The 14772-nt window shown below is 40.4% G+C and overlaps 1 protein-coding gene across 1 annotated transcript in view; it reads right to left on the bottom strand.

Moving 5' to 3' along the window:
• Positions 1 to 9037, bottom strand: part of LOC115759277 (E3 ubiquitin-protein ligase TRIM9) — a 108056-nt gene extending 99019 nt beyond the window's left edge. The window contains exon 1 of the mRNA XM_030700178.1: positions 7935 to 9037. Coding sequence (XP_030556038.1) covers positions 7935 to 8876 — 942 coding nt within the window. The 5' untranslated portion in view covers positions 8877 to 9037. The remainder of the gene's footprint in view (positions 1 to 7934) is intronic.
• Positions 9038 to 14772: the final 5735 nt, after the last annotated feature.

Genomic DNA, 14772 nt, shown 5'->3' with positions numbered 1-14772 from the left:
TTTATCCATATTTCTTTTTTATCTTACCATAACTTCCCATTTAACTTTTCGCCGCATCCAAGTCTAATTCTAATGTATTTGCGCATTTATTTCTTGATAGCTCGGCACCTGGCCTAAAGGACTTCCGCCTTTGGAGTTAGACTTCCTGCATTTTAGGCCAACACTTGGCTAATTACGGCCCAATTACAGTATGTATTCACTTTTATGTGTGGCGGCAGGTCCCAATATAATTACGCAGAAAAATGAATTACATAATTAATAAACAAATTCAGCGCAGCGCTAATTAACTGCCTAGATACAGCCGGAGGGGGAGGTGGGGGACCGGACGAACCGGAGTGGGAATTAAAGTACCAAAAGCCCAAAGTCAATGCCCAAAATGAAAGGCGCTTCAAAACACACCCACAAACACAGGCACACACCCACGTATATCCACACTTAAATACACACAAACACACACACGCACACACACCACGAGAGGATAACGCATGTAAGCAAATGGCAAATGGAAGAAGGCAAAAAGCATATCGACTTAATTGCTGACAGCAGAGCATTAGGCCGGGACTCCCTCTGCGGGGAGTGGGAAATAAGGGAATGGTGAAAAGAGAGGGCGAAAGATAAAGGGAAAGAGAAAGAGCTAGAATTAGAGTTCGAGTTATGAGCGTGTACGGATGTGTGTGTGTCTATGGTAGTTTATTTACCGCCTTTTGCATAAGCGTTACTTAAATCAGAAAGTGCTCTACTAGCGAATACCCTGTACTTTAATTAATAATAACTTAGAGCACAACCTAAAGGAAAGGCTTCAATTCTACGTTAAGATTTATCAGAGCCATAAAAATGATAAGTAAAGAAACTAGTAAAACTAACAGTAAAATATTCCCCAATAAAGCTTCAAACAAAACCTTTTGCTATATGTTCCATAAATCAAGCAGGGAATAATTGTCAAAAAAAAGACGTTTTTCAAAGACGTTTAAAAAATAAAAAAAGATAAGAACTACTTATTTTTAAATGAGCCCAATCAAAGATACATAAATAGATTCATATTAATATTTACCTTAAACATCTTGATATATTAAATAAATTATATTATATCATTCAATATATTTATATTTTATTAATCTTATGAACTTGCTTTGCTGCTGCTTTTTAACATTAGGTTAAAAATAATGTATTTTTATATATTAATTATATATTAAAAAAGATGATTACTTTATTTAATATATGTATATTTTAGAAGTCTTACGAGGTTATATGCCTCTCTTTAAAATTAAGCTGAAAATAATCTGATATTTTTCGCATATTAAGTTCATAATTTAAGAAAAGTTCAATACACTCTGTCTTAGTCACCCTTTCATAGGATACAAAAAAAATATATTTCAAAAAAACCGTGCAATAAAATGAAAATTAAACAAAAAGCAGCCAACGAAAATTGCGTCACAATGAAAATCCCTTTCAAATAGCGGCACAAAGAGCAAAAACAACAAGGATATGCTCAAGGGCCTGGAGGTTCGGGGTGTGTGTGTGTGAGGGTGTGTGTGTGTGCTTGAGCTGTGCTTAATTCAAATAAAATTGCTCGCTTTTTGCCATTTGTTTGCCGACTTTCGCTGTGTGGAAATTATTTTGTCACGAGAAATTTCAACATTTGCTTGTTCACAAATAATAAACTAAGGACCCAACCCCAAACAACCTGGCAAAGTGCTCACGAAAATGCCGCGCTATAATTTACCTGCCTTTGGCATTGTTTGCTGCCATTTGAAGCGCTTTTCCCAGGTGCATAATTTTCAGGCAATTTTTCCTCAACTCAGAACTTTCATTTGGCCCGCTTTGCATGGGCGTCAACTGGGCCCTGGAACAGTTCCACGAATAATTCTCTTATTTTATGTCAAAGTGCAAACGCAAAACTTGTACAAAAGCAGCTAAGTGGCAGTTTATGCTGCCAAAAATATATCCAGACATATGCATTATCTACTTGGCGTCACGTGTGCATGTGTGTTTGTGTGTAGCGACAGTCTCTAATGTACTCCCAGCAGGAGCTGACCAGTCAGCAGACCCTTTGGAGCATTCCAGTGCAGCATTCCCCAGGGCCTCGTGTTTGTCCAGTGGCCGGCACAGTGTGCTGTGGCCTGACAGTGATGCATACTCGTAAACATTTTAATTGGCACGCATTCGTCGTATTGTCGGAGATGTGACCAGATAAGGTAATGGTAATTGATTAGACTATAACATAAGGTCCGAGCGAGCGGGCAGTAATGTCGACTATTAGGAGAGCACACTTTTAACAGCAACTGTAATCGTAAAGTTAGCAATAACAGTCACAGTAATAGTAAAAGTGAGCAGTTTCTGTAAAAATGACAAAGGCATTTAAATTAACAGCCACAACAAGCTTAGACACGCGAACAGTTACTATAGAAGTAACATTTCAGCAATAACATTAATAGCAATAACTGTAACAGTAACAGTAGCAGTTGCTGTAACAGTAAAAGTAAAAGTTACAGTAACAGCAATAACTGTAACTGTTCGGTTCGGTTGAGCATCCACCAACAAGAAGAATGTTCTGGTTCTAACCGCACTTTGTCATATAGTTTTTAAATTCTGATTTGTTTTTTTTGGTATCTGGTTTGGCTTACTAAAAAATAGTTTAGAATTCCAGGATAAGACCAAAAGAAATATGTTCCTTATCTCTTTGTCCAAAGAGATCTTTTTTATATAAAGAACTAAATTTACGGAATCACAAAATATCAAAACGAAAGAGTCCCAGTTGTATCTACAAGAGCTCCCAAATACATAGCATGACTAAATATTTATGTTAGAAAATGCCAACGTAAAGCAATGCTAGGGGCTGGTGGGGTTTAAAACAAATGCGACCATGTTAACTGGAACAAATGCAACCATGGTAAATGGCACAAATCGAGGAACAGAAGAGGCATGCAAGGGGGTTGGGACACTGAAGGGACAGCTGCGCGGAGCTGGTGCTGGTGGTGGTTAATAACACAAAACATGTTGCGAAATGTTTGAGAAATGTTCGAGAACTAAAAATTGCACTCCTGATGGCGTCATAAATTCAGCACAGAAATGGGAACAGTCGGTGACAGGGGCTGGGAGGTAGATAACAAGGATGCCAAGGATAACAAGTACACGAACAGCGCATAATAAACTCAAAATTAATGATTTGTTCGCTAGAAATGGTTAACAAGTGGGAAAGTACGCGATGACGGGCGAAAGAGCCCAAACAATATTTGGAGTATATGCAACTGAGAACTACCATCAAATGCTTACCTGTAGCAGGTAGCTATCAGCGTGTCTAACCCAGCCTCGCGGGCTTAGGTGTGAAAAATGGCACAGCGACAACGGAGAGAAAAAAAACTGTGCAAAAACCAAGTGTTGAAAGGTAAAATGTTAGACGGCAGACGGCAAAGAGAGAGAGAGAGAGAGAAAGAGAGAGAGAGAGTGCTGGCTAATGAGTCTTGGCCTGGCTCTGATTCAGCTCGTGCCCGCGCACCCGCGCGCAACGCTTATCTTATCAGCACACATTGTGTGCGGGCCGGGCCTAAAAGTTGATTGAGGCATGCGTTGTTCGATCGCCTGTGTGTCATCAGTGCACTAGGGGCAGGGGCAAGCATAGGGGGTAGGTGCTGGGGCAACAGCAGCAACACCTTGACAAAAGCATGGCCCATGTGCAGCTGCCTTTTTTCTTTCCTCCTTTTTGACTCAGCTGCGTTTGCCACAGATTTGATGTTGATATTTTGGCCATTGTTTTGCACGAAATTCGACTTCAGCTGAGGGAGGAGAGATGATAAACATCTCTGGCGGACATCAGCTGCTCGGGATGCAACTGACTCAGCCAGAAATACGAGCGGAAATGCCTTGGTTATGCATCTTTTCATCGAGATATATGAGCTATCAATGTAAGCCATATCAATGTAACATCAATGAATGAATAACTGTTTAAGTTTTCTGTAATATCAGAATCTTATAACATAACAGTTTACTGGCATTCTATGACGTTTTTTTTAGTGGAATGGGATAATCAACTATTTGTGGAGAGAAAGTACAAATCTTATTTTACAATACGCACGGTGAATGCAAATTTGCCAGTCAATCAGGCAGTCAGACTCAGTCAATCAGTCATTCATTTAATCTCAGTCATTCAGGAGAAACAGTTTCATAGAGATATTAAAATTAGTTGCATTTCTCTCGCAGTAAGCTTTGATGTTTCATTCTTGCCGCAGCTGGGCTTAAAAAATTAGTTCAAGCTAATTAATGTTCAATATTCTTTAAAGCGTCGAGGTCTCCAAAATTTTCACAAAAACATACAGTACAAGGGAAATGGAATTGCAACCGGTGGACATTATTCTGGATACTCTGCAGGGTTTCGGGCGTCCAGTGAACGAGCGGGAGCTGGTCTGTGCGATATCGCATTTCAGGGGCTTGCAGTTCGATGCGATGATGGATCAGGAGACTGAGCTGAGGGAGAATTTCCGGGAACTGTGCAAGTTTGGCTACATACAGCAGACCAAGCCGGGCTGGTACACGCTGTTGCCGCTGCCCAAGAACTATGATCTGCTGGAGCCCTACAACTGGAACAATATGGCATATTCCAATCTGGGCTTCTTGGATAGCTCAGAGTCAGGGAAGGAGCTGCACAAGAGCACATCCGAGAGGGAAATATGTGATGCCTCCTATGAGACATTATGGGATTATATATCGTTTTTAAAAATTCACGACTCTTGCAATAAACGCAAATCCATGCCACGCAAGGCGAGAAGTGTAAGAAACTTAAACAAAAAGAAGCCAGGACCCAGGTCAAAAATGGCCAGACCCTCGGCAGGCAAGATCAAGGCCAGGGCGCGAATGAATCTCAAGCTCAAAATCAAAAACATGTCCAAGTCAAGGTTAAGTATGCTGCGCAAAAAACTAACAGCCAAAAAGCGTGCCAAGCGCACAAAATAATATATGAACATATATATACATATATTTTTGGGAGCAATCCATGTTCGAATAATTATTCGTTTACACGTGTTGGGCAAAAGGCAAAAGCAATTCGGTATAGCAAATAAACGCAAACGAGCACATCCTGGCCAACAGCTAACCGAGCTTTTTCCTTTACTACTTCCCTGTGATACCCTAATCGAGAGGATGCTACGAATATGGCATGAAAGATGAACAGGGTAAAGTTCTTTAGAGGCCATGAGGAATTTGTATATGGTCAATCTTCGGGATAGCAAAGGGACATATTCTATATCAGAGGATATAAGATAAGATATGAAAGTGCCTTTTTGATTAAAAATGTTTAAGCTTTAAAAAACGAAGCATAGCACTAGGATGTATTAGATAGCAGAGAATATAAGGTAAGATATAAGATATAAGTCAAAATTTGAGTTTTTAATCAAAAATGTTTTTGCTTTAAAAAATGAGACAGCATTTTGTCCCTTTATCTCCATTTTGACATTTTTATATAAATTGTTGCAAATATTATGAGCAGGTTTTGTATTAAACGTAGTACATATAAGTAAAATGTATAACCCTTGCATTTTTATAAAAATGTTTGGCTTTTTAGCCGGCTTCAGGTGCAGCATTTTATGTGCTTTAATTAGAACAAAATCAATCCCTTCTTTATTTACAATATATAATTTCTTTATCTTAAATAAGAGTTCAATAAATCTCTCTCTTCAAAATTTCTTTTTACATATCTGAACCCATTTTCGCAAGTGTATCAAATATTCGACTCTCATAATTTTCATAATTTTTCCTTCTTTTGTCTGGCACTGAAAATTTATGGTCCTTTGTCTGTCCGTCTATGCGCCTCGCACATTTTTCATGCAAAATTTGTTTTTGCCCTCCCCAACCAAAGCGCCCACACCTCATAACCAGCTCCGACTGCCCCCTGCCACGCCCCCCGCAGACCAGCACATTTGGTGTGTTCCTGGACTTATTTGTTCTGGGGTTGCCAAGTGTCGCAATCTAAGAACTTTGGCACGCTAATTTAGCGTTAGGTTTTTTGAGTTGGGCTGTAAACAAAACGCCCGCTTTAAGGTTCAGCTCGAGCGCAACTGGAATTTAATTTTGATTATATTTGCTGTTGTTTCTGTGCTCGCGACTGCAGTAGGTGCACAATTACTGAAATTCCTCAGGTGCCTCAGACGTATCAGTGAAATGTCAACGGCAAACAATTTTAATATGTCGCCAGTTTCAAGTGTCGCGTTCTATTGCGACAGACGAGCAGCCAAAACAGGACGACAGGACGACAGGTCGACTATGAAAAGGACAAGCCAAGTGCGAAAAGTGACAAATTGCAGCAGCCGAGCACAAAAGCAAAAGAAACGACGCGTCAGGTCAAGAGGATAGCGGCAGAGACAAGAGTACAGGTAGCACGGGCTATGAATAGCAAAATGCAGCTATAGAAATGAAAGCGAAAAATGGTTAAATAATTCACAGCTACTTGGCCACAGTGCAGGCTGCCTATAAAAAACAACATGTTGACAATACGAAATGGAGCACGACAAGCATTTTAATACAAAAAAAATAAAAGGGAACTTCAAAAAATCGCTTTTGCTTTTTGACAGCGAAATCTGAAAACTCGTGAGTTCTTGAATAAATTTTTGAAAAATTCTTCTTGAGCTCTTTCGTGATAATTATTTTTGCTTACTATTTTTCTCGACTCAAAACATATTTATATAGATATAAAAATTCTTGACTAGTAAAACATTAATAAGGAAAATATTAATTTAGTAAATTGTTGAATTATTAATTAAGTTCCTCAATCGAAAAGAGTTCCTAAGTAATTGGAAAGTTGTTTAACTATTTTACTTGTCAACTTTTTTTTGGAATTATTTAATAAAAATTCCCGTTAGAGTACATTTTTTATTTGTTAATTTTAGCCAATATTTTTTCAATTCCGTCACTTTGAGACTTTATTATTAGGTTTTTTACTTGCAAAGCTTGAATCTATTTTTTTTTAATAAATTCTAGAACCAAAACCGTTTTAAAAATGAAAATATTAAAAAAAAATATCTAAACGTGAATAAAAGTTGCAAGGCACTCAAAAAGTAATACTCAAGTACAGTAGTCCCTCGGAAAGAGTACGCTTAGGTTTCTAAGAATATTTCAGACTTCAAATTTTGAAGAATTTCAACACAAATAAAAATAGTATCGATTCAATAGAATAAACAATAAAAAAAAGTATATCTCAAAGTAAAAATTGCCACTCATGACATTCAAATTCCAATTCTCATTATTGGACAACTCTCTTTTCAGGAACTTCAAATTTCCGACTGACCGACTATAATAATTGTCTATAATTGTCAGTATTATATTATTTTCCTTTTTTTTTATAGTCAATATTTAACAGTCTATTTATGCAAGAGGTCAGTTTACTGAGATAGTTCAGATAACTGCAAACTGGCATGGAAATTATTGAGACCTCAAATGACGGAGGCGGATAATAAAACGAGTTGCACAGCTAAGTGAATCGATTGAGGATCGGGTTTTATATATGTACATATCCATAGATCTATGATAGAATCAAAGAAATTCAATAGAAGGGGTTGTGTATAGGTCTATGATAGGATATAAGAAGTTCTAGAGATGGGTTTTTCTATAGATCTATAATAGAATATAAGAAATTTTAGATTCTGAAGATGTTTATAGATCCAATAATGTGATTCTAGATACAGTGAAAAGATCTAATAACGGACACCCCTATTATAAGGACACCCCTTCTTGAGCGGACACTTTTTCAAACTGTTATGAATCAAGGCATGCCAAACGCCCCTCTTTTAGGCGGGCACTACTCTGCGGCGGACAACAACTACCCGACAATCGCCGTCCGTCCAAGAGAGTTTTCACTGTATCCTATAAATGAATTAATCGTTTCACTTGAAGAGAACAATTCTGATAAGATAAACCTGCCGTGGCTGGGCTTCAGGCGAGTCACCTACCTTTTGTGCCTTGCATGTGACATTGATGGACTGCACCTCGTGCGCCTGATGCCGCTGCTCCCCGATGCACTGGCCGCAGGCGGGCATCTTGCAGTTGAGACAGTACTGGGAGAGGGTCTCCTCGTGCTCGCCGCACACGGACTCGCGCTGCTGGGCGGCGCCGCGTGGCTTCACCAGCGTGTGCTTGGCGAGGGGGCCACGTGCCGGATGGCACAGCTCCCGGCACTGATCGCAATAGCGTATCTCGCACTGTTCGCAGATCAGCGAGGCGACCTTCGGGTCTGTTTCGCACATTTGACAGCGCAGCGCCTCGCGGGCACAGAAGCGATCGACAATGGCCTCCATGGCGCGATAGGTGGGCAAATTGCGCACGCCGCCCTCGTCGAAGAACACCAGCTTCCTGCACAGCGGACAGGTGAGGCAGTAGGCGGCGCCAGGTGGCGCCACAACACTGCCCTGCAGCAGGCCCTGCAGCTGCCCGGTGCCGGCATAGGACACCGGCCGGGATGTGTTCGAGCAGCAGACAACGCCCGAGTCGGCCTCACTGAAGATGCTCACCTTGTCGGACTGATCCTGGTCCGAGGTGACGCTCTCGCTGCCTGTCGCCGAGCTGGCGGTGCTTGCCGCCGAGCTGTGCGAGCTGTGCCGTGTGCCCGGCCCCGGTCCGGCTGCTCCGTTGCCGCCAACCGGGCCAACCGCTTGCCCATTGCCAGGCGCATGTAGTCCAGCTGTGGCAACGCCAGCCCCATTGGCAACGCCTGCACCATTGGCCGCCGCAGCAGCAGCCGCAGCGGCAGCGGCAGCGGCAGTGAGCGGCGCGCCCGGCGTGTAGGGCGTCTGTATGTCCAGGGCGCAGCCCAGGCAGAGGGCGTGGAAGCAGGGCAGCAGCACGGGATTCGCATACAGCTGCTTGCAGGTGGGACAACGCAGTTCGTCCTCCATGGTGCTGTGTTTATTTATGTTTCTTTTCTGTGGGCTTTTGCGTGTGTTTTGGCTCTTGGCGTTGGCTCCGATTATGATTGGCCTAGGCTAACGGTAAACTGCTGTTTGATGGGATTTCGTTTATAAATTGAATTGTTGCTGTTCACTCATTTTGCCGCATTTCATTAACTTTTGTTTTATTAACCGTTATTATTCTTTACACTTCACACTGGTTTGCTGTTATTGTTGCTGCTGTTTCAACAATTTACGCCTTTTCTGCACTTTTTTCGCAATTTTATTTTCGCACACAATTCGCAACGGTAAATTTCACAAAACTCGCGCGTTTTTTCCTACTACACGTGTGTTCAACCGCTCTGCACGTCCGCTTGCCGTTAAACTTCGTCAAAGACTAAACTGTTAGACTGCTGTTAAATGTTAAAGCATGCAATTCCGTCGCATGCCATACAGCTGCTGTTAGTTAGCATGCTTTGGAGCGCTGCTTGCAGCCGCAACGTTTGACGAAACTTAACGAAACGACTGCAGCGCAACAACAGCGTAAGCATTTAACAGCAGCAAATCGGTTTAATTCAAAATCTCTTATCAGTGCATGGGAAATATGCCGCAGAGGATTGATAAGGATAAAACACAATTTATTTTATTTGATATTGTTGACAACAGCTGTTATTTGTGTATTTATACCATACATAAAGCATATTTTATATTGGAAAAATAATAAAAACAAAATTAAAAATTGATATATAAAATCAGTTATTTGGGATAGCATTTGAAGCTTATCACAGCTTGGGGGAATATAATTTCTTTGGTTATTTATTTGTTTATTCAAAAAAACGCAAAAATATTTCCATGTATTCGTATAAAGAAAGCTATCTACATTCACATTCCTTCATTCCTTATTCTTATCTTACGCCTTTAATATAATAAATTATTTAACAAAAAAGTTGGACGATTCGTATTGCTCTATTTTTAGAGAGCTAAAGTGCAAATAGTTATCATCAATAACAATAACAATACATTGCTTTATTGAAAACAGAATAAAAACTCGCGTACAAGCATGCTGTTAAGTTAACATGCGCAGTTGTTCGATCTTACTGCTTAACATGTTCGCGTTCGAACATGTTGGGTGCTGCAACCAAATTGTTGTTGCACACGCCACTGTGTTTACATTTTTGTTGCTGTTGCTGGTATTGCTGTTGTTGTAAACAGTGAAAAATAAGAAATTTCGTTGAAATTTGAAATGCGATCGCACAACAGCGAAATGTTAACGCTGCATTTGTAGGCCACAGTCGACACTTGTTTTGTGGGCTAAACTGCCCAATTACCAATGATAGATAACGTCCAGCGTATTTATCACACTCAAAATGAGCAACGCTGCCTGATAACAAACAACAACACAAAAAACCAAAGTCAATCAACAGTCGATATCGATAGAAATACAAATAAACATATGTACACTGCAGGTATGCAGCACAGGTAAACTACAGGTTAACTGATAAGCGGCCGCTCACAAAGACCCTTTCCATATGGCAACTCGCCGCCTGGCCCATCCCCGGCCGAGGTGTCGGAAAGTCGTGGATTGTGGCAACAACAACAAACATAAGAACAACACACACACACGATTGGACCAAGCGCTGCATTTGTTTGCCATCATCGCCAGCAAGTTTATTTAGACATCAAATCAGGCATTGAACGCCGGCGAATGGCCAATGGCCCGCTGGAACTTGGTATCGGTAACCGAATGCCGAATAGCCAGAGCCAGAGCCGGAGTCTACTGACAAACAAAACGCAATCCAAGGCGACCTGCTCCAAATGAGAATCGACTGAAATAACAAGAACAAGAACAACAGCAGCAACAAGAGTGGCCGACTAGCAAATACCCTGTACTAAACAAAAAAAAGCACACAAACACTTATATCGCGAGCTGCGCACTCTTCTATCTTCTTTCTGCTGTGCTTCTTTCTTCCATTAGACCCATCCTATGAAAAATGACCTCTTATAACTTCGATGTTTACAGTCCGATCTTTGTGAAGTTTTTATGGCAACCAAATGTGAGTACATGACAAAGCCCATGGACAAACTTGCCTTAGTTAGAATGGGGAGAAGCTATCTGGACCTATGCAGACTTTACTAGGTTAAGATAGAACCTAGGTCCAGGTAGAATTATCTTATCAATTCTTATCGATTTTATGAAAAAGGAGCCCGTTATCGTTTTTTGTTTTATTCTTCCAAGTAAGAGTTACCTTCTATATTTCAAATATCTATCTCTGGGAGTTCCCAAGTTTGAAGCGTTGGGACAGACGGATGGATCAACTGGGCAGCGATAAATGATCAATATTAGGTCATGTTATCGAGGAGGCAATGTTACATACACGATCACAGAACCATGACACCCTATGATGCGCACTTTTAATGGGTACAGGGTATAGAAACGTGCGTAATCCGTTTGACTTAATAAGCCACGTTCTCAAATTGGGTTTCCTATACAGCTAGGTGTATCGTATGGGGGGATGTGGGGACTAACCACGTGTTTTGACAGCTCACGCGGGCAACGGCATCTGGTTCCACTTTCAGGTATATTTTTTCTCTCTCTTTACACCCCTCCCCTCCCCCCGCCAACTGTCTAGTTGTCTATGCAAATATTGACATGCAACGCATTCGTTTGCGTAATTTGCCTCAATTTATTGGTGAACAAATGTTTGCTTTGGTTTTTCCTCCCAGTTTTCCCCACTTTCCACACTTTCCAGTCACTTTTCTCGATGCGTGTAATAAATCACCCAATCGTAGTATCAGCCGAGGCGCCTAATTGCTTGTATTTGTCTATCTATTGATTTTAACGGATTTTTATGGGCTTAGAAGAGTAGAACCAAAAAAAAAAATCAATAGGGTTTTCTTTCTGTTGATATTTGTGTATATGATTAAAATAAGAGGAATGGAAATTTTAGAGAATTTTACAGGAAAATTGAGCAAAAACAGAAGATAGTTCATAATCATTCCATTCCATTTGTCCGTCTGTTAAATCGAATTAATTTAGAATTTATTATTTTAATAAACAAAAGTTAACTAAAAATTTTATAAATATTTATTCAATGAAAAAAATAGGAATAGAGAATTAAATACAAAAAATATTAGAGGTAAATAGATAAAAAATAATAGTAAAAGTACTTACAAATTGGTCTCATAGCTAGACATAGACATAGATCCTTCCTCTTCTGAGCTCTCCCTTCCCAAGCTACATACTTCACATTTGCAACATATTTGATTCCACACTTTTTGTATCTAGAGCTTATCTTTAATGCATTTACCTTAAGATATTTGCCATTTTATTCTCTTCGTTTTTTATTGCCAGTAGTATTGAAGTGCTTTCGTTAACTTTTTTATAAAATACAAAAATGCAAATATTCTTGTTGCTGTCATTTCTCATTTGCTTAAATGGACTACCCTTAAATAGTTGCTGTAAACTAAAGCATAAGCCGCTGGCCATAATTCACTTTTATATAGTTTGCAAAATATTTAAAAACTTTTCGCACATTTACAGGCGGTAAGACCACCAAATCCGTGGCCCATCCCCACTTACCTGCTGCCCGCAGCCAGCATACCCCACTAACCCCCTCACCAAGCCAAGGCAATGGATTTTTGGCCTGCTTTAAGACCATATATCATGTCGGGTAACCAGTTGCCATGGCCAAGGACATTCACAATATGCGCGCATGCATAAAAACGCAATAATAACAGCCAAAATTCATACTCACACACGCACACACACACACACAGCCACACCCTCTGCGCCTTGTTGAGCCACCCAAAAAGGCAAAAATACTTTGGTCACCGCGGGTGTGAAATATTTTTTTTTGCCATTGCCTTCACTTTTTCACGAGCAATAAAAAAAGAGTAGCAACATTTTTTTAAGCTTGTGTGTGTGTGTGTGACATGGAGCCAGGCCCCACGCGCCACGCCCCACGTCCAACACTTTCATGCGTTTTGTCGTGTTCCATGTGGCAACTGCGGCTGCATCAGACGCGACGTCCGCGAAATCCGCCAACAACAAAAGCATAAAGGCTCAACTATAATAACTAGATGTAGCATTATTATGGGCTATGCCACACTAGCAATACACCCTGTAAAAAGTTAGGCAAATTAGAGCAGTATTTGTAGATTTTGTCGGACAATCGTATGCGACATTTCATCGTAAATATACGATACTTTAAGTTTTTCCTCATTTATAAACCATCCTCTATTAATCCCGGCTGTGACCCAACGCTTACTTTGTCCAATTTCCTCAAATACTGACTAGAAACTCTTGAAGCCAAACCGTTTTCAAAACAACTTTCAGGCTCAGACTGAACTTAATTCCGCCAAACCGATTAAATGTTCGGTTAATGGCAAACATAATACTCTTTCAATTCGTTACATAAGCCGGCACGTACCTTTCCTTTAATACAGTATATACCCAATAAATGCAACAATTACAGGGTACAATAAACAGAGTAGCACTGAGGAGCGGCTGCACTGGGGATCAGTAGCTAACAATATGTAAAAAGTTTAACCAAAAAATGTAAAATGGAGTTGCCTTGTTTTTATATATACGTTACAATGTGAAGCGCCAAGAGGCGTGGCACAAGGAGCGCACAACACACACACACAACACACACACACATAATAAAAACTCCTTTTTGGCCCCAGGCGCACAGTTGTTGCTCCACTGATGCTGCTGCGGCGCGCTGTTGTTGTCTGCTGGGCGGGCAGGATAACATCGCCAAATGAGATTAGGAAGGACATTCGCGTATTTAACACACACAGATACACACACACATACGCACCGCTGCTGGGGCAGCAGCAACCAGTAGGATATCCTGGCTGCCTGTTATGTCGAGCACAACCACAGGCGGTCCAATTGGGAGCTGGGCAACTGGTCACTGGTCTGCGCTTCACTGGGCTCCACTGTGGCTTTGGCCGAGCGGGGCGGGGGCGGGGGCGGGGGGTTGGTTAGGCGGACGTCTGCTAATATTGGGCCCCAAGTTTAGCGCCTCTGTTGTCATTGCAGGAAGTTGCAACAGTTTGAGGCACTGTAATTGCTTTTTTGTTTGTCGCTTCTCGACTGCGGAGGGGGTGTGGGTTCGGGGGTTTGCCATGCAGCGTTGCTGCAAATTTTTAATTAGATTTTTTTATTTTTATTTTTGTAATTTTCGTAAGGTCTTTTTTTTTTTTTTTGTTTTTGTTTGTTGCCAGCGCCTGAGGTTTATTTTGTATTTGAGCAAATGACACTCGCGTTAAATTGGGATTTTGTTTTTCTGTGGCTTGGGTATTTGATGGGTTTTCCAACGAGTTAAAATGGGTCTAAAGTGGAACTTATGAGGCATGACAAATTGCTCGATGTTAATTTGGGCAGCAGCTAAATCCGCAGCCAAATATTCTTTTGTGTACTTTGGCTAGCCATAGGTTAGACGTGTGCATAAATTAAGAAAGCTTATCGAAGTCGAAAAAGTTTGTTTTCACTTTAAATAAACCATATTTAACAATAAGAGAATCCATATGAACAACTCTGGATGGATTTTAGTCACAACTTTATCAAAGTGTAAGCAATTGTCTTGTGCATAATTCTTAAGATTTATTATTTATTTTCTTTAAATATTTGAATTCCCAACATAAATAGTTTTAGAATTTGTTCGAGTTGGGAAATATGTGATTTGTCAAACATTTCAAGCAAAATATTTCCATAATTTTGTCAAATATGATTTAAACAAGTCCAAAGTAATTAAAGCGAAATACATATGTGCTATAAATTCCCAGATGTGCAATTGTAATTGAAAATATTCTGCATTTTCTTCTACTATGCCATGTTTAATAAGAACAAAAGCACAAGAAGCGAAGAAGAGCGACAACAGCATCAATTATAAATGCA

The sequence above is a fragment of the Drosophila novamexicana genome, unplaced genomic scaffold (genome assembly GCF_003285875.2).
Source record: "Drosophila novamexicana strain 15010-1031.04,08,12 unplaced genomic scaffold, DnovRS2.1 tig00000193-arrow-pilon, whole genome shotgun sequence".
Lineage (NCBI taxonomy): Eukaryota > Metazoa > Arthropoda > Insecta > Diptera > Drosophilidae > Drosophila > Drosophila novamexicana.
Note: the sequence above shows the minus strand (reverse complement) of the source record. Positions and strands in the feature narration are given on the sequence as shown.